Genomic DNA, 27,365 nt, shown 5'->3' with positions numbered 1-27,365 from the left:
CCCCCTTCCCCAAGGCACCCCCCCATGTTGAGGGCACGCGGCCTGGTACGGCTCAGGAGGGGGGGCGCGCTCGCTCGCCCCCCTTTCCTGGCCGGCCGGGTAGCGTGCTCGGACAAGGGTCTGGTGTGGACTTTGGGGGAACCCCCACGCCGATTTTTTTTGGCGTTGGGGTTCCCCTTTAAGCCCATTCCAGGCGGCGGAGCCCGCGACGTCTCCTTCGCGGGCCCCGCCTACCTGTACACGCGCTCGAAATGGGCGGATTTGCCTCCTCCTTACGTGGGCGAGTCCATTCATTTCAAAAGTTGAGCGAACTGTTTGCCCAACCTTGTTCGTCAAACAGTCCGCTCGTGTGTGGGCAAGTCCGCTCATGCAAATTTTGAGCGGACTGTTTGCCGAAACTGTTTGACGAACAAGGTTGGGCAAACAGTCCGCGCGTGTGTACGCGGCCTTACAGGTGACGCTGGTTGGTTAGTTATTTTTTTATAGTTTCAGGGCACCCGCCATTTATTACCTAGTCTCACTAGTGTACCCCTAAATTTAGGGATGTATACTTTCTAAAATGGGGTCATTTGTGGGTGTTTTGTGCCATCTTGACATTTTATGGCCTTCAAAACTGTGATAGGTAGTGAGGAGTGAAATTACAAATGTATGCCCTTAGAAATCCTGAAGGCGGTGCTTGGTTTTCGGGGCCCCGTACGCGGCTAGGCTTCCAAAAAGTCGACCACATGTGGTATCCCCGTACTCAGGAGAAGCAGCAGAATGTATTTTGGGGTACAATTCCACATATAACCATGGCATGTGTGTACCTGAAATAAATAAAATAAATATACTGATAGTGTAAAATATAGGATGTATGCCCTTTTTTATATTCAGCGACTCAATTTCTCTTATTGCACATTAGGTAACGGAAAAGGCGGAGAGTCGATCTATGGCGGTTTCTTTAAAGGTAAGTCCCCTCCGTTGTGTTCTCGTCTTATTCCCCCCCCCTTTTTTTTTTTTTATTTTTTTTTTTTTATGCGCACAAAAAAGCCTAGAAGTGTGTAAACCGGCCAGCGTTTAGACGAGATTCTTGCATGACTCTAATGTTGCATGAAAGCCAAGTGCATGTACTCGGGCCTATAAGTTTATTTTATTCTTATTTTTTTTGTCATGTCCTAGCTGCCTAGTTTTTAGAGAAGGGACCTCTAACTGTTCTGGTTTTATCAGTGTCAATTTTCAGCATGGAGGCTAGGCAACTTTTTCATGAAAACTCCTCTATCTTCCTGCCTAAAACTGTCAACGTATTCTTTTGTTTATAGAGATTGTGGTCTTTTGCAATATGAGAAGGTAAGAAACATAAGCTCAGTAACACAATTCACTATTTTTTTTTATTTTTTTTTATCCCCCCCCTCCCCCTTCCCCCTGCACCCACCCCCAGTTAAAGGGATTCTGTCCTTCATCATGTTGGATTGTCTGTTAAAAAGAAAAAAAAAAGTTTACAGTTTTGGAAGGAAAAATAACAATTTTGATGAGTTTATCGGCCATTTTCTCCATCTTCTCTGTACTTTTTTTGTCAACAATGTTTTTGGTTTGTTACTCAAAAAAAGAAAAAGAATAAGTGTGGATAGGAAATTTTGTTGCCATTGCAACTGCAGACAGTGAGGGTGATGGAATTACTGCCCCCTTTATAGTGGTGGCCACAGACGGGTGGATTTCTGTACGATACGGCGGAAGGTTTATTCTATAAAAGTTTGCAAACTTCCAATAGATTTGAGATATTTATGGAACACTTTTGCAAACTTTTTTTTTTCTTCTTTTTTTTTTTAATCCTGATAACTTCTGTTGCATCGTCAGAAAAGCCCCCCGCTACCTCTGTGGCCAAAGAAACCCAAGCTGTACTCCCCGACCAAGAGAGAAAAGAATTAATATGAGACTGTAGCTGTGCATGCTGTAAGGTAACTGACCCCCCCGGGGGAGGGCAACTAGGTCTGCGTGTGATAGCGGAGGGGGGTAGTCCGTCTTCTGTGCTTCTACACTGCTGTGGCCATATTGGCAAGGTCTATACCCACTGAAGGCTTTCTTTTTTGTTTTCTCTAAACAGTGTACTCAAATAGGTAAGTGTACACAGCTGGATGCTCCTTGGACTTTCTTTCCATTCTAGTTTGCCATATAATGTCATTTTTATATTCCTGGGAAAACTGACACACACCAATCCTCTGCAACAACAAAAAAAAGTATTCCACTTTGTGTTCCTGAGTTTAAGGACTGTGCTAACCACAACCGCTTCCAAAACTAGGCCTTGGAGTTCCCAACTTTGGATGATTTTGTTCTGTAGGCTTGTACTTGCCTTTCTTTCTTTCTTTCGTTTTCTTTCTTTCTTTCTTTCGTTTTCTTTCTTTCTTTCTTTTTCTTTCTTTCTTTCTTTCTTTCGTTTTCTTTCTTTCTTTCTTTCGTTTTCTTTCTTTCTTTCGTTTTCTTTCTTTCTTTCTTTCGTTTTCTTTCTTTCTTTCTTTCTTTCGTTTTCTTTCTTTCTTTCTTTCGTTTTCTTTCTTTCTTTCTTTCTTTCTTTCGTTTTCTTTCTTTCTTTCTTTCTTTCGTTTTCTTTCTTTCTTTCTTTCTTTCGTTTTCTTTCTTTCGTTTTCTTTCTTTCTTTCGTTTTCTTTTTGTTTGTGTTTTTTTGTTTTTTTTTGTTTTTAGGCTTCTTTTTTTTTTTGTTAGGCTGGGTTCACGTATAGCGTGACTGCTTCTCAATGCAGCCGGTTCACACATGTCAGGGGCGGCCGCAGTCTGGATTGCAGAAGGGGTTTTGCACATCTTTTGGGAACAGGGACGCACCGGACCCCATGCTGGGAACCGTGGGCGGAGATGAGGGGTGAACCCGGTGTCTTGTCATATAACGTCCTCCATCCGATAGTGTCCGCTGCGTACTGCGCATGCGCAGTACACAGCAACACAGATTCCAAAAATTGCCGAGGATGAACGGCGCCTGCGCTGTAAGTCCTGGTTCTATCCCCACCATCCAAGTGGACATAGAGTAGGAATAAAAAAGAGCAGAGCGCAGCGAGGCGGAGCCCGAAGCGTGGCGAGCGAAGCTCGCCCGCGAGGTGCCCTCTAATATTCACAACCCTATGTCCGCTTGGATGGTGGGGCCACCACCTCCACTCACGGCGCAGGCGCCGTTCAGCTTCGGAGATTTTCCGAAGCTTCATCTGCTCCGTACTGCACATGCACAGTACGGCCCGGACACTATTTGATGGCCGGACACTATACGGCAGAACACCGGCCTTAAAGTGAAAGTGCGCTTATCCTTTTTTATCCTTTGCCCTAACCTAACAAAATGCACCCCTCCTCTCCACAGATGCATATTTATCCTGATCTGAATGCTGCTGAGTTTCTTCTTATTTTTTTATTTTTTTTTATTTTTTTACCTTTTCAGTTCTTGTCTTGGCTGCATTTGCGCATTACAGTCCCTTTTAAAATTCAATAATGGCCAGTGTTATATCAATTGGCTAACCCAATAGATCAGCGAACAGAAGTGACGTTCCGTAAACTGCACATGCGTTCTACGGGTTGGCTAATCTGACAGAACAGCGGCATTAGACATCTTACTACACCCAGCTACGGCTTGAACTTCTGAGTAATTTTAGCAATGGCTGTTGGTCAAGGTGGGGATCTATGGATAGGGAAAGTGGGTTGTGTTGGGTCACAAGAAGGGTAAAAAAAAGAGCGCATTTTTTCTTAAAGTGCACTTATTCCTTTTAAGAAAGTCCAGGCGAAAACCGATTTTGCTACATTCTGATTATTTTAAAATGGATAATTAAAGGATAAGTTCACCTTTTTGGGGACATGTTACATATTCCACCCAATTTTAGGGTGGAACATTCATATAATATAATGCAGCAACAGCTGGCCGATCTTGGTTTTTTTTTTATTTATTTTTTTAAATAGGATTCCATCTCGAGCAGCTCTGTGTTTATATCCTGGAGTTCTGTGATAACATAGTAAATTTTGCAAGAGAGCCTGTACAAGCCATACATCTAAATCACATTAGAGTGTCTGTGTTGGCTCTAGAACACGGCATAGAGGAAATCCGTTGCTGATTTTAGGACACTCGTTCATGGCAGTTGTGCTGCTTAAAGTATATCTTAAACCAAAACTGTGTGGTTTTTATTTTTTTTCCCTGCATTTTGATAAAGTAGGGGGCGCTTAAAACCCTTATCAGATTTTCTTTTGTCATTGCTGTGATTTTATCCTTCCCTTCCTGTCCTGGAGATCTCTCCAAAGTGAAGCAAATTCCCAAGGGCCTGTCTGCTCTTAAAGTGTTCACCTTTTTATTTATTTTTTTTTTTTTTCTAAAATGAGAAGGTAAACTAAGACCCTACAACCCCACAAGTCGTCCACCCCGCCGTCCCCTCTGCACTTAAGCAGTTTGGTCCGTACAGTGGTCCTGGGATTTGAAAGCCATGTTGTTCTTCTTTCCCTAGAACCCACTTCCCATGGAGGGGCACTCGGGCGTGCACGCTCCTGAGCCCCGCTGTCTGTGTCAATGGCTCTGCTCTTGTGCAGGTCGCTGGATCGGATCCATATCAATGGGCATGGGCGCTTCAGAAGCGGTGTACATCGTTCCTAAAGCGCCCCGAAGATGCTGCTTGCAGGACTTATTTTAAAGGGGATGTAAACCCTATGTCATTCTTTCTAAACTACTGCCATAGTGGTTATCTATAAGGATATACATGCCTCCTGCATGTATCCCTACCTGTCAAATGTCTCCCCTCTGTCTGCTATGAGACCCGAAAAACTGCAGATTTTGTGGGTGGGTCTGTTGTCTGGAGCTCGGTGGGTGGAATCGTGATGTCAGACTCCCCCGCCCACCTCTACACTCCCCTTGTCGATATGCATTTTCTCCTGTGCATTTCTTACACTGATCTTCTGCTGTGATCTCTAACATCCAGTGAAAAGACAGGAAAGTAACCACATGACTTCAGCATGCCAAATCGTGCTGAGGTGTGGAACATCCAATCCTGGCAGAGCAGCAGAAGAAAGGAGTGGGGAGGCAATTAAAAAATAATGCATGTCTCTTAGGCTAGTGCACGAGATATGTAAATCACCCGTCACTCTAAGCAAGGAGGAGGATTTGACAAAGTTTTTCTCTGTTTGTCAAGATTGATCTCACTGAACAATAAGAGGATTGCTCAGAGCTGGATTAACTTTGTGGCAAGGCTGGGCTCAAATGATAGGCAACCTTATATTGTACATTATGACATACAAAAAAAAAAAGTCGGTTTTACATCCACTTTAATGTCCTGCAAGCGCACCGCCCCAGTGTGAAAGCACTCGGGCTTTCACACTAGAGTGACAGGAGAAGAGCTTTACAGGCGCTATTTTTAGTGCTAAAACGCCACAGTGTGAAAGTAGACTAACTCCTAATAGCTGCCTGCCACATTGGCTTATCTCTATTATTTGTCTGACAGGTTTATGTGTCTGCTTGTGAGAGAGGAGAGAAGCTCAGAGAGCAGCTATGCCTGCCCCTCCCCTCTGCTGCCCATTTACAGAAGCCTTTGCGTTTTCTGAATGAGTTCACACAATGCAAAGGCTTCTGTGATTGGGCAGGAGGAGGGGAGAGCGTGCATAGCTGCTCTGTGCTTCTCTCCTCTCTCACAGACAGAGATATAAACATGTAGCTGTGTCGGGGCTCCGGAAGCTATACTGCTGGAACACAATAAATCTGCCTGATATAAATAGAGAAAAGCCCAGGAGGTGGCAGGTCCTGCGATTCGGGGTTAAGCTGTCTATTTTCTTGCGTTAATGCACGCCAGTTTTGAAACGCAATGAGGTAGCCCATTCATTAATGGGCTTCCATTGCGCCCCAATGGAGGAAACGAAATGCATGACCCTTTAGCAACACCGTGCGCCACAACGCATGGCATATGCTTCACAGTGGATGGTACTGCATGCAGATTAGCTGCATTGGCACAACACACAAGTGTGACTGGGCCCTTGGATAGTTGTCACCGCAACAGGTGTACCCATTGGGAGATTCTGTTTTGTTGACCACTCAGAATTTGGAGTTTTGGTCCAGTGGTCACCAGGACAAATAGAGAGAGGGTGCAAATCCCTAGACAGCAATGAAAACCTGACAGGGGTTCTAACCCTTCCGCACTCCACCCCAAATGAAAAAAACGCATTGGTTCTAGATATACTTTAATATCGGTAGTAAATGGGTGTCCAAGCTATTATAAATCGAGTGTTTTGGTACTTGTTTCTTGATGCAGGCACAGAATGGCAATGACCTCCAATGAATAACGTGTGCTCCTGCGCTCTTCCCCCTAACCCAGAAATACGAGGGCTTGTGTTTGCTAACCGAAAACAAGAAGACATTTTGGAGTTTGAGCAAATGGTCCAAATTCCCTTTCTTGTTTTCTTACCTGCGCTAGTAAATTAGCCAGATTTCTGATAGCGCCGCTGTCCTTTTCTCTTTCCTTTTTTTTTTTCCACCCCCGGAGTGTGAATCGCACAGGTGCACATACTTCTAAGGTACCTATAGACAGAGGATGTATGTCTGTCATTCATGGATAAGGAGAAGCTCAGGCGTGTTCGCATGGAACGCGTGCAGAGCCCGCCAGGAAGTCGGCGCTGCCCTAATCACAGGCAGTGAGACATTGCCCCGATGTGCGGCTGCAGAGATCGGGCAATGTCTCACTGCCTGTGATTAGCGCAGCCCTGCTCCAACTTCATGGCGGGCTCTGCACGTGTTCCATGCGAACACGCCTGAGCTCATCCCTATTCATGGATGATTCTTTTATTGAGTGTTCATCGAGGAAAAATTGTTGCTATGAACATAGCCGTCTACCATGCCGTCCGACATTCTGACCATATCATCCGCATTTCTCACTCTGCTTTTATGTACTAACTCTTGGAAAGTGTCAACTACATGTAGATCCCGAATTGGTATGTCTCCCGCCAAACTGATAAGGCAGCCCAGACTTCCTTGTTTTTACTGGTCATGTGATGTAAGCATCGCATGAAACTGAAGAGACACACCCAAGGGTTAATAGTGGTACCAATTTATTCCAATGGATGACTTTTAAAATGATCCAACTTTTTTTCTGGGGAACAGAATTAGCTTCCTTCAACAGGGTTAAAGCAGGGTTCCACCCTAAAGTGGAACTTCCGCTGATCGGAACCCCCCCCCCCTCCTGTGTCACAATTGGCACCTTTCAGGGGGGAGGGGGGTGGAGATACCGGTCAAAGACAGGTATTTACACCCACTTCCGGGCATAGACTCCCATGGGAGTCTATGCCTCTTCCTGTCCCTGCGCGCTGTCTGCTGGGACACACACGGGTCCCAGAGACAGCGCGGACAATTCCTATTGCGCTGCGCGACTCGCACATGCGCAGTAGGGAACCGGGAAGTGAAGCCGCAGCCGACATCGCTGGACCCCGGGACAGGTGAGTGTCCATTTATTAAAAGTCAGCAGCTGCAGTATTTGTAGCTGCTGGCTTTTAATATTTTTTTTTCCACAGTGCAGTCCCGCTTTAAAGCTGAATTCCAGGAATTCGGCTCCTTTGTAAAAAATGAAGGCATACTATGAGTTAAGTCCAGTGAGGTGCATGACACCACCTGGGCTTAGCTCTATTATTTATATCAGGCCGCTTTATAGTACTCTCAAGACGGCTATCGCTGTAGTTCCAGGGGGAACAACGCTGATCCTTCTGAGCATCTTGAACAAGTGAGTCGCTGCAGTTGCTATGCCCGTCCCTCCCCTCCTCCTGCCTGTTCACAGTATTATTATTATACAGAATTTATATATTGCAAAATTTATAATAGTGCGCTTAAGACCCCTTTCACACTGCCAGCTTTTTTTAGGCGCTATGGCGCCTGAAAAAAGCGGCTGCTTTGACACTGGAGCGGTGCGCTGGCAGGGCGTCACACAAAGTCCAGCCACCCGTTGGTTTTAGAGAGATTTTGTTTAAGGAAATGGTGTGAGATCCATGCTGATATGTTAGTAAAGCGATAGGAGACTGAAGGAGTGAGGTGAGGAGTACACAGATTTGAGTATCATCAGTATATTGATGGTATTGGAAGTGGGCGGTTATCAAGTGGCCAAGGGAGGAGGTGTAGATAGAGAAGAGAAGGGGTCCATGAACAGAGACTTGAGGGACCCCCACAGAAAGGGGCAATGGAGAGGAGGAGACAGAGTTGTAGGTCACACTGAAAGAGCTCTGTGAATAGGTAGGAGTAGAACCAGGATATAGCTGTATCTTTTAATACAGTAACCTTTTTATTATGTGAACAAAATTATTACCACTTTGTAAAAAGTGCAGGCATACTATGGGTTAAATCCAATGAGGTGCCTGTCACCCCCTGGACTTGGCTCTGTTATTTAAATCTGGTTTATTATGCTCCAGGAAGATAGCTTCTGGAGCTCCTTCAAGTGTAGACTTGATACAGCTGCTATGGTCTTCTCTCCCTGCCTCCTGCTCATTCACAGAAGCCTTTGTATTATGTGAAAACATTCACAAAATACAAAGGCTTCTGTGAAAGGGCAGCAGAGGGGTGGGGCCGGCATAGCTGATTTGTGTGCTGTTCCCCTCTCTTACAGCCATAAGTATCTCCAAGTGTAATTCCCGGCAGAGCAATAAACCTATCAGATATAAAAAAAATAGACATGAGCCCAGGAAATGTCATGCAGCTCATTGGATTTGGCTCATAGTGTGCCTTCACTTTTAAGAAAGTGTCTGAATTCCTGAAATTTAGCTTTAAAATTAGGAAACAAATGTATAGTGTTGGAGTTCTTGTACTACAGAACGCTTTCTTCTTTCCATAAAATACAGGTAGCCTGTAATCCCAATGCCGTGAAAAATGCTGCCTCTGTTGCACTGAAATCCCATGCAGTGTTGTCAGCTCTCCCTGAATTCTCAAGAGATCACTGTTTTCCTTTAAAGAACAGAAATGCCCTTCATTGTAGGATGGGGCAGCCTTTTCTACTCAGTCTGTGGCTGCTTTCAATAAAAATTAAACATATTTTGATTTGGCACACCTGGAATGTATTTAGCTGATTTTAGGGTTTAAAGCTGGGAAATTAGCAACTTTGTAAACAGTGCAGACATATGATGAGTTTGATCCAACGAGGTGCCTGCCACCACCTGGACTTATCTATATTATTTACATCTGAACGGTTTATTGTGCTCCGGGAAGATAGCTTCTGGAGCTCCAACATGCTCTGGCCTGAGCTCCCTCAAGTGTAGTTGATGCAGTTGATATGCCTGCCCCTTCCCCTACTCCTGCCCAGTCACAGAAGCCTCTGTAATACGTTAACGCGTTCACAAAATACAAAGGCTTCTGTGAATGGACAGGGGAGGGGCAGGCATAGCTGCTGTGTGTGCGCGTTTCTCTCCTCTCACAGCCCCGAATGTATCCTGCGGGGAGCTCAATAAACCTGGCAGATATAAGAAATATAGAGAAGTCCAGGAGCTGACATGCACCTCGTTGGACTCCACTCAATGGTATGCTTGCACTTTTTACAAAGTTTGGGATTTTCTGCAATTCAACTTTTAAAGTCTGTTGCAATCATTCATACACACTCTGGCATGTCCGCTGACGTTCATCTGAAGTATTTTGGGTACCTTCACAGGTCTGTTGCAAAACAAAACGCACCACGCAGGTACAAACGTGTGAGCTTTTCCGAATTGTATTGATAAGTCTGCAGAACGCTATAACAGAACAAACGATCTGCTGTACAACCGCACCTCTTTATCTTGAACGTATCCTACATGTGACGCGCTTCTGTCCTATGTGTCCGCTTTGTCTTTTTGGGGTGTTTGGCCTAACCTCTTGTGTGGAAGGGAAGAAAATCTTGTTTTTTTTATTGGCGATGAGGGAAATAACTCCTACTGATGTCGGTGCTTCCCAGCTCTCCCCAAACACGCACACGCGCACGCACACACATACCATAGCTGGGTGCAAGTCTTTGAAGCTTCTTTGTGTATTCATTACTCAAACTGATCCTCTGTTCATCAGCAAATTTACTAAACGTTTTATTTTTCCATTTCTTGTTTTTTTCTTTCTTTCTTTTTTTTTTTTTTTTTCTTCTTCTCATAGATGAAAATTTTATTCTCAAGCATGACCGCGCGTTCCTCCTGTCCATGGCAAACCGTGGGAAGCACACGAACGGTTCTCAGTTTTTCATGTGAGTTTGTCATAATTCTGCGCATCTTCCTTCTGACAGCTTGGGATCCCAGAACATCAGACTGGCATTTTGTTAAAGCTGAACTAAAAGAGTTCAGCCACTTTGGGCATAAAATGTGCTGCCATACTATGAGTTAAAGCCAAAGCTCCCTTTGGTTGTACTACTTCTTCCAGGCTCGTGAGAGATCGTGACCTTAAGGTCGGGATCTGCCCACATGCCTGGACCGGCACCCGGGTCAGCCTGAGCTGACCGCTTCCACTCCCTCCGCAGCCCAGAGTGCGGGGACGCAGAGCAGAGAGCTGTGACGGACAGTCACCAGCTCTCTGCTCAGGGAGCCCTGAGAAGCGAGTGATCAGCAGTGTTTGATCTCTTGGTTCTCCGTGTTCGGGGTGGCGGGACAAATGCAGCATCAGACCGGTGCTGCATCCTGCAATGTAAGCATGATTAAAAAAAAAAAAAAAAAAAAGTTTCTCATACTTCTCTTTTAAGTCCATGGAGGTGCACTTATCTCTTTTATGTGCATCTTGACAGTTTTATGGAGCTCTGGGAAGATTGCCATCACTACACTCAGGGGCTCTGAGAGGAGAGACGCTGTCTTCTCATACACAGCAGCTCTGCCCACCCCTTCCCTTCCCTTCTGCTGCCCATTAACAGAAGCCTTTGCATTCTGTGTATGAATAAAAAAATAAAAATAAAAAAAAAGTGTTGCGCGGTTTCCTTAAGACCCCTTTTACACCACACCGCCCATATCGTCGGCGGTAAAACGCAGTTATTTTTAGCAGCATTTTACCGTCAGATTTGTGGCGCATTTCGGCTGCTGGCGGGGCGCTTTACCCCCAGCTAGCGGGCCGAGAAAGGGTTAAAAGCACCAGCAAAACGCCGGCGGTATTACAGCGCTGCCCCATTGATTTTAATGGGGAGCAGCGGTGGAGGAGCAGTGAACACACCGCTCCAAAGAAGCTGCTGGCAGGACTTTTCCCTGACGTCCTGCCAGCGCACCGCTGTAGTGTGAAAGCCCTCGGGGCTTTCACACTACACACAATGGTGCAGCTTCTTTAGGGCGGATTGCAGGCGCTATTTCTAACGCTATAGCGCCTGCAAAACGCCCTGGTGTGAAAGGGGTCTAAATCCAACCAAACAGTTACCAATACATAAACATAATATGAAATAACATAAAGTACCTTCAAATAAAAAGTTTCATCAGTGCCACCATCAACACATACAGCTGCTTACCAGAAGCTCGGACCTCAACACACAGGAGGTCTTACGGTGCTTTGTAAATCAATGCATAGATCCCAGATGAATGGCTGTCTCTCCCCCTCATTGGAAATGGGGGGTAACAAAATACGGCATCATATCCCTCATACGTAAAGAACAGACAGACAGTATATTACTATCCAATATGTGTATTTAATAAAGCAAGGAAGATAAACAGATCTCAAACACCGCCGCTCATCTGGGGGAACATAAAGACATCACCGCTAAGCTCTGCCCTTTGTATTTTGTGAAAAAGTTTACATAACACAAAGTGTTCTGTCATTTGGCAGGTGGAGGGGACAGACGGACACAGCAGCTTAATGCGACTTTGCATCTAAAGGAGCGGATGCCAGACATTAAACTGACAGAGCTCCATTAATATAGCGATAGCTATCCTCCCAGAGCTCCACAAAACTGTCAGATGCACCTTCTTGTACTTCTAGTATGTCTGCACATTTTACAATGTGGCCGATTTTCTGAAGTGCAGCTTTTTAGAATAATGTCACAGTGAAGGGGTTTTAGAATAATGTCACATTGATCCTTTGAGGTCCCAGAACAATGACACGCTCATATTTCTCAAGTCATCTTCCAGGACGGCACACCTGAGAGATGAGAGGCTCCTCCCTACAGGAAACACAATCAATCGACAGCTGTTTTAAGTCCCCACCCTTCCCCTTGATCCTCAGTTTTTGATTGTGTTTCTCCCTACACAGCGAAACTGTTTGTTTTTTTCCAAATGACCCGAAGCCTGGGGCTGGTGGTCTCCCCCTGGGAGCCGGACCACAAGCCTGGGAAGCCTCTGGGTCTGGTAGGATATTCTTGTCCTTCCTGGGGGGTTCCCCTATCTTTTCCTCAGGGCGGGCAGCAGAAATTGGAAGAGCCCCCCTGAGAGCTGAAGGACCCTGGGTACAGTGGTGTACCCAGAACTTCAGGGGCCATTATCCTGTCTCCCCCCTCCTTACCTGTACAGGTGGCTGTTCAGACGGGGGTGCTGGCCATCGGTTCTTTCCAGGGGGCTTGTCCCCGACTCCTGGGTCCCCGGTAGCTCGCGTGGGCTGCCGGAGAGGGCGTGGCAACAAGCACCCGCGTCATTTTCAAACTTCGGGAAAATGGCAGCGGCGTTCTTACCCAGGAGGGAAGGCTGAGAGTCAGTAGGAGCAGGCGCCCACATCCTCCTTTCTCTAGAGCGAGGAGGCACCAGTTTACTACGGTGGATGTCTGCCTTAACCACCTCAGATATGAAGATGGGAATGAGGAATGGAAGGCATTGCCCCCCCCCCCCCCCCCCCCCCATGTATATAGACTGACTTCCCTATGGGGACAGCAGTTGGGGGGGGGAGCACTTTGGCGGCTATCCTCCTTGCGTGTGGACCATAAGGATGGAAAAGCAAGCCCGCTGGCTGTGGCAAAAAGAGGAAGACGACAACGGTGAGTACTTTACTTTCCTTTTGCCGTGGGAATTTAGCTGCAAAATCCCCAATTCCAGCCAGAGGGTTCCTGGGCATTTGAGATCTCACCTGGGGTCTGGATTCAAATAGCCCTTAAGCTTCTGCTAAAAACACCAGCCGCAGCTCCCTCTTACATCAGAGAAGCTGTATGGTGGACAGGTGGTGCAGAGGAACGAGTGTGCCTAAACCACTTCAGATGAGAAAGAGGTAGGTAGGCCATTGCTCCCCCTTCCCCGTGTATATACTGACTGGTGCAGTGCAGAACCTGGGGTCGGGATACAAATAGCGCAGACGCCACTGCTAAAACCACCAGCCACAGCTCCCTCTTACAGCAGAGACACTGTGGTTATCGCAGCAGTAGGTTGCCAGCCTCTCCCTACATGCCCAGTTGTGGTACATTTAGTAGGGATGAATATAGCGTACAGAGGGGACCTGGTAGATACAAAGTTACTTACAGGCCAGGTATACCACTGAACAGGTTATTAATTGGGCAGTGGTTGGTGGATTCAGAAGCTCCCCTGGTCAGCAGGTGCACTAGGTTACCGGCCCTATTAGCCCAGCTGCTAGGAATCTGAAGTTGCTTCACAATGTTTAAAAGCTGACCTAACATTCAAGGATGGGCAGAGACCAAGCTACTGTGTGGCACAGTAGGGGTTCCCTTGTCACAGATCCTCCTTTTGGGGGTTGCCTGCTATAGTTAACTTTCATAAGCTCCAACCTCCCACTCCACCTTTACACTGTGTTTATATTATAGTGTAGGAGGTAAGAAGAAACTTTTTTTTTTTTATTGGTTTGGGCTACAATCCACGCAGTGGCAGATCTAAAGGCGATTCACCATAGATCGCTCCCTACATCCTTTTAATTGAGGATTTTCTGTGCAAACCTATGCAAGAGCTACATAATTAATTGTTTGAAGCCTGCAAATAGCTATTTACCTCCCAGGCTAAACTGGTAACCACCTCTTCTAGAGAGGTCTTAAATTGGTCTCTAGGGCTGGGCTCATTGAGACTTTAGTTGCTAATCAGCACCACCTGGATATGTGCTGGCTAGCGTTTGCTCAGTCTATGGAGGTAAGGTAGGACAACAACTACTACTAATAGTAGGGTGTCCAACCATTTTAGGATCTGTTCCTTCTCTGGTGGTGAGGTTTAGTATCTACAGCCCAGGCTATGCCTATGAAATAAATTGCCTGTTGGTTATTTCATAAAGGGATAGACCATGACTCCTCATTGGCTGCACACCAGTAGACCTCAGTAGTGAAGGTTTGTGCTTGCTGGGATGTTTTTGTGGCACAGCAGAAATACACATTGAGATTTGTGACATCTCTGCTTATAAGGGCTATATTGCTGTACATCAGAAATGCACTGCACTGAAGCTTGTTTGCTGTCCTTTATATACTAAAGGTACTGCTTTGTTTGGCTACAGATCAGAAGAATACAACAGTGAAGGTGGTCTGTACTTTCTGGTTTTGTGTTGCACAGCAGAAATGCACATCATTGTGTCTGGTGACATCTCTGCTCATAATGGTTATATTGCTGCACATCAGACATACACAAGATTGAGGTCTGTCTGTGGGGCTTTGTGTCCTGTTTTACTGCCTTGTTGGTTACTTATCAGAAAGGCAGCAGTGAAGTCTGATGATCCTGATTTGCGTGGCGCTGTGCTGATTCAGACAGTGCTATTAACGGCAATGGCTGCCGAGTTTAAACATGCGATTTGACATGTTGAGTCGCATGACAAATCATTTCAATATGGATGTGCTATCTCTATTCATAGTGTTTTATTGTTGCACATCAGATTTGTACAGCATTAAGGTCTGTGAGGTTTTGTGTCCTGTATTACTGCCTTATCAGAAAGGCAGCAGTGAAAATTGATGGTTCGAATTTGTTGGGCTACTTAGTAGAAATACAAATTGAACCCCTGCCAGGTGTAGTACATATACTGCCTTTGGTAATCCATGTAGCACCACAAAGTGGTGTTGTGCTGATTTTAGCCATGCGATTTGACATGTTGAGTCGCAAGGCCAAATCGCTTCAATATGCATGTGCTATCTCTATTCAGAATTGTTATATTGTTGCACATCAGACATATACAAGATTGAAGGTTGTCTGTCCTTTTATGTCTTGCATATTCTGCCTTATTGGCTGCATATCAGGACACAGCAGTGAAGGTTGCTTGTCTTTTTCTGATTTTGTTTTTGCTGCTCAGCTGAGAGACACATTGAGGATGGTGGCCTCTCTGCTCAGTATTGGTATATTACTACACATCAGACATACACAAAGATTGAATGTTTGTGTCCTGTATGTCCTATATTTACTGCCTTATCGTTTGTATATCAGGCTAAGCAGTGTTTCTCATGGATCTACCTTTCTGCATCTTAGGGATACACAGCAGGGGTTTGTTGGCTGCAATCCTCCAGGGAGTCACAGCATTGGGGACCCCTTACTGGTTCGACCTGAAAATTGCTATTTGTTTTTTTTTTCTCCCTGCGACCTGTGTAATCTTGAGGTCTGTGGATCCAGGAATCAGGGACTGCTGGTGTCGCACAGACACAAATGGTACCCATTGGAAGCCATAGTATATGACTTCTCATGCGTCTTGCAGTCCCAAGTCGCAGGTTGGGTCGCACGGGTGTGGGAACCCTAAACTTATCTGTCCCTTCTGATTGAGGTTTTGCTACACAGCAGGAATACTCATCATGGCGTTATTGTTTTATTTTGCAGCAGACCAGAAAGATTGCAGCTGTAAAGGCTGTCTGTCTTTTTCCTCAGTGTCTGCTTTTATGTTGTTGCACAGCAGAAATACTCAAGATTGAAGCTGGCTGGTGCTTTCTGTTTCAGAAAAACACAATGCTGCAGGTTGCTCGTGTCCTTTCTCAGTGTTGGTTCTATCTGAACTACACTACAGAAGTGCATGACAGAAAGGATTGTCTTGTGTTCCATATTTTTCCCTGTGGCATAGCAGAAATGCACAACACGGGAGTTGGTGTTCATATTAATCTTATAACTGTGGTGGTTTGTCAGAAATACACAACATAGAAGTTTGGGTCTTTCTGTCTTTATAGCCTTGTTTTGCTGTACATAGGTAAAGCACAACAGTAAAGGGGGTTCCTGTCCTTTCCGTATTTATATATCAGTTATGACCTAGCTAGCTGCACTAAAGAAATACGCAGCATTTAGGGTTTGCTTGAGTCTTAATGTTTTTACGTCTTGGCAGCACATCAGAAAACCAGACTATGAGGACTGTTTGTCTACGTTGAGGTTCAGATTTGGGTCTCTTCCCATATTTGATATATTGGTTTAGCTAGTCACACTCAGGCACACAACATTGTTGTCTATGCTTGTGTCCTTTCTGTCTAAATCTATTGTGCCGTGCCCACAATCTATGATCATTTTATTTGTGATATTAATAATGCATGTATCACCTTTTTGTATTTCAGCCTTCTTTTCCATGGAGGGGCCAGGAGTTCGGGCTGCCGCTGCCACATGTCAGAAAACCTTGACCACTTGCATTCAGGGATGCCAGAACCATTTCCTAGGGTTGAAGCCCTGTAGGGTTATGGGACACTGGAGGAAGGGGATAATGAATCGCCCTGTTTAGTAAGAACTTGGAGAGTTCTGTTCAGAGGAGTATTAGGGCCTGAGGATGAAGTATAAAGATGTATACCCGATCGAATAGGTTTCGGCTTGGTGCATGGCCTTCATTTTGCCCTTTTAGCAAAACTAGACATAGCAATATGGGTAGTCTACTCCTGCTAGGGACTTTAATCTCCTGAAGAAGGCTCTCAGGCGTAAGTAAGGACATAGATTGGGCATGCCTTAAACCCAGGGTTCAAGCTTCTGTTAATCTATTTCCCTTAAGTAGGCTTCCCTTTAGTCTTTTGCTGACATAAAGATAAAAAGGAAGCAGTTTTATTTCCCTCAACAGGATAGTGTTAAGACAGGCCCTCTTATTGATTAATGTAGTGTCCTTGTCTTACACAGGTCTCTTATTTATCTTTTTAGTGGTTCTAAGTAGCACCTACAGGCATAATAGGCCATGGTTGTTAGATGTGTGAGATAGGTAACATTGCTAACCTACAAGTTTAACATGTTTTCTGATTCCATTTTTAAGAGCCCATTTCACCTAGATACTGCATCTGAAGCGGAAAAGGCAGGAACATCTGTGGAGCAGACCTGCAGATCAGCCGCATGATCCAGCTAACATGCCTTCATCAAGCATATGAGCGTATGGAGTGGAGGTAAAGCTCACTGCAGAGCCAAGGTTCGCCAAGAGGGTTTTGCAGTGGCCCCACCCTAAGGTAGGCCTGAGGTACTTGTTTATCCTCTCAGGTGTGCCGTCCTGGAAGATGACTTGAGAAAAGTACCAGTTACTTACCGGTAACTGTCTTTCTGGGAAATCTTCCAGGACGGCAGGCCTACTTCCCGCCCGTTGGAGGAGGGAAAATTCTAGAACACTAGAAGGCGAGTACCTATGAGGAATGATTTCCCTTGTGAACCTGGTTCAGGAGTTACTTCTCTACAAACTGAGGATCAAGGGGAAGGGTGGGGACTTAAAACAGCTGTCGATTGATTGTGTTTCCTGTAGGGAGGAGCCTCTCATCTCTCAGGTGTGCCGTCCTGGAAGATTTCCCAGAAAGACAGTTACCGGTAAGTAACTGGTACTTTTTTGGTCAAAGATCTTTTGACGTACTTACGGGTTCTGACAAGTTTAAAAAAAAAATCTGCTGAGATTTAAGTTACCAGAACATTGAAAAATACATGGGGGGGGGGGGCGGTTCCAGAACAGTGATAGGAAGGCACTTGAGGACTCCAAAATAATGACACACTGACTCCTGGGACTCCAGAACACTTGTTTCTGGAGTCTTAGAGCAATGGCACACTGACTCCTGGGGTTCTATAACAATAACACACAGGGAGAGGTTTATTAAAACTGGAGCACTCCAAATCTGGTCCTGCTGTGCATAGTAGCCAATCAGCTTCTAACTTTAGCTTGTTCAATTAATCTTTGACAATAAAATCTGGAAACTGACTTTAGGGTACCAAAGCAATAACACAGTGACTCTGGGGTCCCAAAACAATAACCCACTGACATTAGGGCCCTAAAACAATGGCACACTCTCACTTAAAAGTCCCAGAACAATGACACACAGACTCCTGGGGTCCTAGACCCATAAAACCTTTACATGGGGGAGTCCCATTGGCACTTGGTGGATCAAGGCCCCTTGAACAAAGTGGTTGTAAACCCTTACAAACCACTTTGACCTACAGGTAAGCCTAGATTAAGGCTTACCTGTAGGTCCAAGAAATCTCCTAAACCCACACGGTTTAGTAGATATTTGCCAAAAGACAGGCACCGTTGTCTACGCACTGAGCGCGCTGCTGTCAATGGTGATATGCCGCGAGTGGCGGCCCCCGTGCACATGCGCGGGAGTGAGGTCATTGTGGCTTCGTCGAATGACAGCGGCGGAGCAGCGAGACCCCACCGAGAAGATGGATGCTCCTGTGTCAGGTAAGTGACACATAATGGACTACTATGCAATGCATAGTAGTCCATTATGCTTTACCTTTGCAGGGAATCAAAGAGGAGGTAAACCCATTAGGGTTTACTTCCTCTTTAAAACAATGACACATTGATACTAGGACTCCAGGACACTTGTTTCTGAAATCCTAGAGGAATGGCACACTGACTCCTGGGCTAATAACACACGGGGAGATTTACTAAAACGGGAGCACTCAGAATGTGGCGCAGCTGTGCATAGTAGCCAATCGGCTTGTGGCTTCAGCTTGTCCATTTTAAATTTGGAATTACATCTAAATTAAAACTTGGAAGCTGATTTGGTTTTTGTGCAGAGCTGCAGCAGATTTTGCATGCTCCAGTTTTAGTAAAGCTCCCCACTGACTCTGGGGCCCAAAAACAATGACACAGTGACTCTGGGGTCCCAAAAACAATGACACGGTGACTCTGGGGTCCCAAAGCGATGGCACGGTGACTCTGGGGTCCCAAGTCCTGGTTCACAGCTATGTACTTTTTTTTTTTTTAACGCATTTTCTGTTTTGCAGAACCACACTACAGTCCATATAACATTGTTTCCTATGGATGTAGTTCACATCTGTGCATTTTATGGAAAGGGCCAGGGAATTTTTTCTGGTTTTTGGTTCCATAGACTTCAATGGATGAAAAGAATTTATTGAAAAACACAAAATGCACCTGCACTATGCAAACTGCAACCTGCATAGGTGTGAATCGGGCCTAAAACAATGACACACAGACTCCTGGGGTCCTGTACCCATGAAACATTTAACATTTGGGAGTCCCATTGACACCCGGTGGATCAAGGCTTTTTGAACAATGATGCACTGACATTTGATGGGGCTCTTAAAACAAATTGCACATTGACTCTGGGGTCCCAGACCCAAGACACATTTTACATTGGAGAGTTGCATTAAGATCTAGTGGATCGAGGTCCTCGAACAATGAGACACTAAAATTTTGGTTGGACCCCATACCAATGACAATACTGACTTTGGGTCCCAAAATAATGAAACACTACTGGAGTCCCAAAATTATGACAGCTTGGAGGTCCCAGAACATTGATACGTTTGGGAGTCCCACAGACACATGGTGGACGGGAGGTCCTTGAGCAATGATGTGCTGACATGTGGTGGGGGGGTGTTCTAGAATAATGACAAACTGACACTTGGAGGCATAGTTCTTTTGCAACATTGGATCACTCCACATGGTGGTAGGTACTGTTTTACTATGTGTAACCATAAAATGTCCATCCACACATGGAAGCCTCCCACAAGGGGATTAGAAGCAAAATCCAGGAGGAGCTCCAGAGTATAAAAGAGAAGAGAGGCGCCTCCGAGTGTAGCAATATGTTACTAAATGTTGTACCTTAATTAAATGTAACCATATCGCTACACTCAGATCCGGTTCACACTGAGGCAGCACCACTTGCAGCGCGACTGCCTCAGGCGACCTGCACGCGACTTCAGCGACGATTTGCTAAACGACTTCTGTATTGAAGTCAATGCAAGTCACCTGAAGTCGCCCCGAAAGTAGTACAGGAACTTTTTCTAAGTCGGAGCGACTTGAGCCGCTCCTATTCGAACGATTCCTTAGTACAGAACGGATGCGACTTGTCAGGCGGCTAAGTCGCCTGACAAGTCGTCTCAGTGTGAACCGGCTCTTGGAGGCGCCTCTTCTCTTTTATACCCTGTTGTGACACTACTTGTATATCAAGACATCGCTTGTATATCAAGTCAAAATTTGTTTAAAAATGTTGCTTGTCTTGCAAAATGCTCTCAAACCAAGTTACCCTCAAACCAAGGTTTTACTGTATATTCGTATAAGACAAGGAGTCTGTGCTAGGTGTCTTGCAGAATCTAAAGCTAACTATGAGAACGGCTTAAAGCGGGAGTCCGCCAGGACTCCGCGTTTTTTTTTTTTTTTTTTTGGTTTAAAAGCCAGCAGCTACAAATACTGCAGCTGCTGACTTTTAAAATAGTGACACTTACCTGTCCAGCGCGCCCGCGATGTCGGCACCCGAAGCCGATCTTTCGGCTTCATTTCCCGGTTCCCTACTGCGCATGTGCGAGTCGCGCTGCGCAATAAGGATGGACCCGCTGCCTCTGGGATCTGTGTGTTTCCCAGCAGGCAGCGGGGGACTTTCAGAAAGGGGCATAATCTACGCCCCTTTCCGCAGAGAGCTATCCCGGAAGTGGGTGCAGGTATCTGCACCCCCCTCCCCCCTGAAAGGTGCCAATTGTGGTGCCAGAGGGGGGGAGGGTTCCGATGAGCGGAAGGTCCACTTTAGGGTGGACCTCTGCTTTAATTAAATTTAGTTCTTGTTCATTGACTGTCAGATACATTGACAAGTGTGTATCTGTGTGTTGTTTTTATTTTTTATTTATGCCTTGTGTAATTCTTTCTTTCTCTTATTCTTTACATTATGAAGAACAACAAAAGCGGCACCGCATCTTGATGGGTACGTTCATCTTACCGTCTTTCATTTATTTGAATTTTTTTAACTTGTATTATCTCTGTTTCTAGGAAACTGAAAGTCGACCAGAAGCAGCGTACAAAAAAAAAAGGGTTATGAGCCAACCATAGATGGTTCGAATCTCGGCCAGTTCAGCAGGGACCAGCCAAGATTTGAACTATGTATGGGCAGGCTGATTGTATCCAAGTTGATAGATGAATCCACTTGGGTACAATCAGCATGTTGGATTTTTACATGCAATTATTGGCAGCATCTGCAGAACGACAAGTCCCATGAGGCATAGCGAGACTCTGACAGCCACAAGCATGACACCCAGAGGCAGAGGCATGATGGGACTTGTAGTTTTGCAACAGCTGGAGGTCCGCTAATTGTATATCCTTGTCCAAAACTGTGCAAGTTTAGGGGATATTCACTGTACCTACAGGTAAGCCTTATTATAGGCTTACCTGTAAATACTAAAAAAAAAAAAAAAAAAAAAAAAAAAAGCATTTACTAGCACTTTAACCATTTCAGTGTGCCGGAAGGATTTTCCCCCTTCCTGACCAGGCCATTTTTTGCGATTCGGCACTGCGTCGCTTTAACTGACAATTGAGCGGTTGTACCCAAACAAAGTTTATGTCCTGACATCTTAGGAAGTTTCCGCCCCCCCGTTGTGATGTGAAGCGACACGTCAGTTGAAATCCCACGAGATTTTGCGGCAGCTCTCCGCGCTGACTCCTGGAATGAATGACATGAGATGCCAGGAGACAGTGCGACAGGGACAGGAAATGATGCGGATCCCCGCAAAATCCCCGCCCACAGCCGCAGCCACATAACAAAGGGAATATACACAAGGCCACCGATCTAAAGGTACGCTCAAAAAAAAAAAAAAAAAAAATGTCCATTGAGCACTAGAGGCTAGATTTGGAAACAAGTGAGCTTAAAGCGGGAGTCCGCCTGGACTCTGCGTTTTTTTTTTTTTTTTTTTTTTTTTTTTAAAGCCAGCAGCTACAAATACTGCAGCTGCTGACTTTTAAAATAGTGACACTTACCTGTCCAGCGCGCCCGCGATGTCGGCACCCGAAGCCGATCTCTAGATCGTCACTCAGGTGCTGCCGCCGCCATCTTGGGTATGGGAATCAGGAAATGGAGCCTTTCGGCTTCATTTCCCGGTTCCCTACTGCGCATGCGCGAGTTGTGCTGCGCAATAAGGATGGTCCCCGCTGCCTCTGGGATCTGTGTGTTTCCCAGCAGGCAGCGGGGCACTTGCGGAAGGGGGCGGGCACTTGCGGAAAGGGGTGTAATCTACGCCCCTTTCCGCAGAGAGCTATCCCGGAAGTGGGTGCAGTTACCTGGATTATCCAGGTAACTGCAGCCCCCTCCCCCCTGAAAGGTGCCAATTGTGGCGCCGGAGGGGGGGAGGATTCCGATGAGCAGAAGGTCCATTTTAGGGTGGACCTCCGCTTTAACTAGGAAAATTTGTGCAGAACCGCTTTAATGTGAATTCTATGTGTTCTTTGTTATCCTCCTGCATGTGTGATGGTGGAGTACAGATAACCAAGAACACAATCCATCACATGTGTGTAATGTTTGTACACCCATTCATTTGGTTTGTCTCTTTTGGTGTGTGGACTTCTTTTTTTTTTTTTTTTATAATTTTTTATGTATTGACCGCTTGCCGACCAGCCACCGCAGTTCTACTGCGGCATCATGGCTCGGCTGCGCGAATCGCCATCATCTTACGTTGCTTCTATTTGTGGCCACTAGGGGCGCGTGCCCCCTGCTCACCCCCCCCAGAGCCGATCCGACCTCCAGGCTCCCGCCATCACTCGTGACACAGCGAAAACTAGGATCTCTGTGTGTAAATATACAGATTCCGGTTCTCTGAGGGGAGAAGACTGATTGTGTGTTCATACAAAGTATGAACACCGATCTCTTCCACTAGCTAGTCCCATCCACCTTCAGTTAGAACACACACTAGGGAACACAGTTAACCCCTTGATTAGGGAACACAGTTAACCCCTTGATTAGGGAACACAGTTAACCCCTTGATTAGGGAACACAGTTAACCCCTTGATTAGGGAACACAGTTAACCCCTTGATCGCCCCCCTAGTGTTCACCCCATTCACTGCCAGTGACATTTTTACAGTAATCAATGCATTTTTATAGCACTGATTGCTGTATAAATGCCAATGGTCCCAAAAATGTGTCAAAATTGTCTGTGTCTGTCCTAATGTCGCAGTCACAATAAAAATCGCAGATCGACGCCATTACTAGTAAAAAAAAAAAAAAAAAAAAAAAATAATAATAATAAAAATGCTATAAATCTATCACCTTTCTTGTAGACACTATAACTTTTGCACAAACCGACCACGCTTATTGCGTTTTTTTTTTTTATTACAAAAATATGTAGAAGAATACATATCGGCCTAAACTGAGAAAAAAATCTGTTTTAAAAACAAAAAAAGGATATTTATTATAGCAAAAAGTACAAAATGTGTTTTTTTTTCTTTCAAAATTGTCGCTTTTGTTTATAGTGCAAAAAATAAAAACCGCAGAGGCGATTGAATACCACCAAAAGAAAGCTCTATTTATGGGGAAAAAAAGGACCTCAATTTTGTTTGGGTACAGCATCGAACCACCGCGCAATTGTCAGTTAAAGCGACGCAGTGCCGAATTGCAAAAAATGCTCTGGTCATTCAGCAGCCAAATCTCTCAGGGCTGACTTAACTTAATTATGGTGTGATTTAGAATCAACTTAGTGCCGACCTTTTCTATTATTTTTCAATTTGTTCACTTGAAATAAGGGGCAGCTTTTTCCTTTTTTATTACATGTTGTTTTCGCACAATATTTTTTAGTTCGGCGCCACTACTTGTTAAATACACTCAATTTGACGGTTTATAACCTTCCCTTATTCTATTCCAAAATGGAAAAGAAAAGGTTTTATCTTTTTTTAGTTACATTTGTCATAAACAGCCACATCACCAGATAACGTTGTGTGTGTCCGTCCCGTGTTTTGCAGTGTCCATGTGGTGTTTGGTCTTGTCATTTCTGGCTTTGAGGTGATCGAACGGATCGAGAGCCAGAAGACCGACGCAGCCAGCCGACCGTACGCAGATGTGCGAATTGTGGACTGCGGCCTGGTGGGCTCTAAATCCACCACCAAAGATGGTGAGGTTCCTCTTTGGACAAACTGTAAAAATCCCATTATCGGTTTCCGAAAGTTCATATTCATTAGACACGCGCAATTCGGTTTTTAGTTCCGAATTAATTTTTGGAACGCATTTTGACAAATTCGTGAATTTCCGAATTTTCAAATTTCCGGAAATTCAAAAATTGGAAAATTTCTAAATTTCAGAAATTCGTCATTTCGGAAATTTGAAATTGGGAAACTTGAAAATCCGAAAATAAAAATGAAAATCTGAAATTTCGAAAATCTGAAATAATAATAGTAAATAATTAAATTATAGGTATTGGAATTTCCTTTTCAAATTTGGCTTAACGAGTACGAATTTATCTGAAGTTACGAATTATCTGAAATAACAAATGCCGTATCTAAACGAATGGAACGGAACGATCTAATCTATAATTAATAATAAAACCTTTTTATCATTATTTATTATTCATTTGTTCCATTCCATTTGTTTAGATGCGGCATTCGTTATTTTGGATAATTTTTGTAACTTAAAGCGGAGGTCCACCCTAAAATGGACCTCCGCTCATCGTAATCCCCCCCCCCCCTCCGGCGCCACAATCGGCACCTTTCAGGGGGGAGGGGGGTGCAGTTACCTGGATAATCCAGGTAACTGCACCCACTTCCGGGCTAGCTGTCTGCGGAAAGGGGCGTACGTTACGCCCCTTTCCGCAAGTGCCCCGCTGCCTGCTGGGAAACACACAGCTCCCAGAGGCAGCGGGGACCGTCCGGATTGCGCCGCGCGGCTCGCGCATGCGCAGTAGGGAACCGGGAAATGAAGCCGAAAGGCTCCATTTCCTGATTCCCATACCCAAGATGGCGGCGGCACGAGCGAGCGATCGGCTTCGGGTGCCGACATCGCGGGCGCGCTGGACAGGTAAGTGTCACTATTTAAAAGTCAGCAGCTGCAGTATTTGTAGCTGCTGGCTTTAAAAAAAAAAAAAAAAAAAAAACGCGGAGTCCCGGTGGACTCCCGCTTTCAGATACATTTTGCATTTGTTACATTCACAAACGGCCAAATTTGAAAAGGAAATTCCAATACCTATAATTTAATATTATTAGTTATTTTGAATTTTACTGATTTGTCTGTTTGTTTGTTTGTTTGTTTTTTTTTTTTCAAATTTATGAATTTGTAGAAAATTCGGAAATTTGAAAATCCGAATTTTTGAAAAAAACGAATGAAACGAAAATGAACACATTTTTGATTAGTGCACACGTCTAATAATCATGGGCTACAGTCTTGGGTTGGTTTTTGCCAACATCTGTAGTTTAGGTCCTCTGGGGTCCTGTAAGGCATATGGCTATTTCAACCAGCTTCCAGAATATACTCCTACAGATAAACACATGCTAAGTGTTTTCTAAAGCAGGGATGTTTTGGCAGGGTTTTGCCTTTTAACCACTTTAAAGTGACTGTAAACGATCACCTTGTAAAACTACACATTCAGTTTGAAATGGAAATGAAAAATGAAAGGCAAAACATAAAGAAAAGGGGGTGGGGGGAGAGGTAATGAAAATTGTATAAGTGATCACATTCCCTCTGTTCACAGATGCATAAGCTCCTCCTTCCCTTTGGCGGAATAAGACAATTTTTTTTTCTTCCTTCTTTTTTTTTTTTTTTTTCCTTTTGAAAGTCCACCCCCACCTCCCTATGCAAGTCACTCGCCTTAGGCGAATGATGCGCACACTGCCAACGGTACCTCCCGACATATGTACGTGACATGTCCCAGGAGGCATAGGCTTTCATTGAAGAACAGGAGGGGGGGGGGGGCTGAACCTGGAAGAGCCTGTGGACTTCTCAATAATGTCTGATAGAACAAGGTTGTCGTGGAACGAAGCTGTGGCCTAGTATGAGATGATCTCGGGGAGGGGGGGGGGGTCGCTGTATCCACTGGATGAGGTGAGTATTTGAAATGTGCAGATGCCACCATCAGGTAAGTGGGGCAAAAAATAAAAAGGGGAAGTCGGCCGGAGTTTCTCCTTAAAGGTAAAGTTTGTAAAGTCTCATGGTAAGAGGAACTGCAGTCCGCTCACGTAATTTGTAATAAAAACATCTTTGCCATTCTGAAGCTTCCCTCCAACCACTTTGCATATTATTTTATATTTACTGTGATTTCTTTACTTGCCAAATATGCTGCAGAAATCTCCCTCCACTGAGTCTGGCCGCAGCCATTTTAACTGTGGGCAGCTGAAGCTGCTGCCTGTTCACTTCCTGGATTCACACAGACACACAGAGAGGCACGCCTCCAGCTCTGCAGCTCTCATTGGCCTTCTTATGACTCATCCTCCCTCCCTTCCTGGCAAACTCTCACGAGAGTGAGAGAGAGAGCTGTGCACGATGTCATAATCCTAGGATAATGACCAGACAAGAAATAGGAAGTGGGCTGTATAAGGGATTTACTGGCAGAAAAAAAAAAAGTTTTACTATCCAAAGTTAAAACAACAACAACGAGGCCGAAGATTTAACCACTTCAGGACCGCCGTATTGCCAATGTACGTCAGCACAATGGCACAGGCAGGCACAATCACGTAGATGTACGTGATTGCCTTCCAGCGGGTGGGGGGTCCTATCGGACCCCCTCCCGTTGGATACGACGGTCCGGTTCCCTCCAGGAGCGCTCCGTGATGAGGGGATGGCCGTTCGTTTTCGGCCACCCCCTCTGGATCGCTCCTGGCCAATGAGAAGCTTCCTCCCACTGTGTATTGTTTACACAGGAAGGAGGAAGTGATGTCATTCTCCTCGGGGCAGTCTTTTTGACCGGACTACGAGGAGAAGACTAATAGTAAGTGTGCACCAACACTACACTGACATGTAGGCACACAAACCCCCCCCCCCCCCCCGATCGCCCCCCGATCCCCCCCTCCCCCCCCCAGTCACAGTGTCACTGATTGCATTGATCACTTCTTTACTGATCAATGCATTCAGTGTCAGTTGTGACAGTAAAAACTGTCAGGACAGTTAGTGTTAGGTCCAGGGTAGCCCCCTATCACCCCCCAATAAAGATTTAACCCCCTGATTGCCCCTAGAGTTAACCCTTTCACCCCCTTTTGCCAGTGTCACTAAGCGATCATTTTTCTGATCGCTGCATGTGTCGCTAGGTAGCTAGTTATTTTTTTAGGTTCACCGCCAGGTTTTTATAGCGCTAGGTACCCCGATATACTACCCAATAATGGTTTTAACCCCCTGATTGCCGCTAGTTAACCCTTTCACCCCCTTTTGCCAGTGTCACTAAGCGATCATTTTTCTGATCGCTGCATCAGTGTCGCTAGTGTCGCTAGGTAGCTAGTTATTTTTTTAGGTTCACCGCCAGG

General features: G+C 45.2%; 1 protein-coding gene across 3 annotated transcripts in view; it reads left to right on the top strand.

Moving 5' to 3' along the window:
• NKTR (natural killer cell triggering receptor) overlaps positions 1-27,365 on the top strand; it is a 98,515-nt gene that overhangs the window by 31,732 nt on the left and 39,418 nt on the right. For 2 of the 3 annotated variants that reach the window (XM_077490656.1, XM_077490655.1), the window contains exons 5-8: positions 902-946; positions 10,082-10,169; positions 20,838-20,867; positions 23,886-24,034. In XM_077490656.1, coding sequence (XP_077346782.1) covers positions 902-946; positions 10,082-10,169; positions 20,838-20,867; positions 23,886-24,034 — 312 coding nt within the window. Of the gene's footprint in view, positions 1-901; positions 947-1,298; positions 1,327-10,081; positions 10,170-20,837; positions 20,868-23,885; positions 24,035-27,365 lie in introns of all 3 variants that reach the window. The other variant, XM_077490657.1, reaches the window with a different exon arrangement.

The sequence above is a fragment of the Lithobates pipiens genome, unplaced genomic scaffold (genome assembly GCF_037356315.1).
Source record: "Lithobates pipiens isolate NorthernLeopardFrog02 unplaced genomic scaffold, aLitPip1_a1.2 Scaffold_19, whole genome shotgun sequence".
Classification (NCBI taxonomy): domain Eukaryota; kingdom Metazoa; phylum Chordata; class Amphibia; order Anura; family Ranidae; genus Lithobates; species Lithobates pipiens.
The sequence above is the reverse complement of the archived record's forward strand: the minus strand, read 5'-3'. Positions and strand labels throughout refer to the sequence as shown.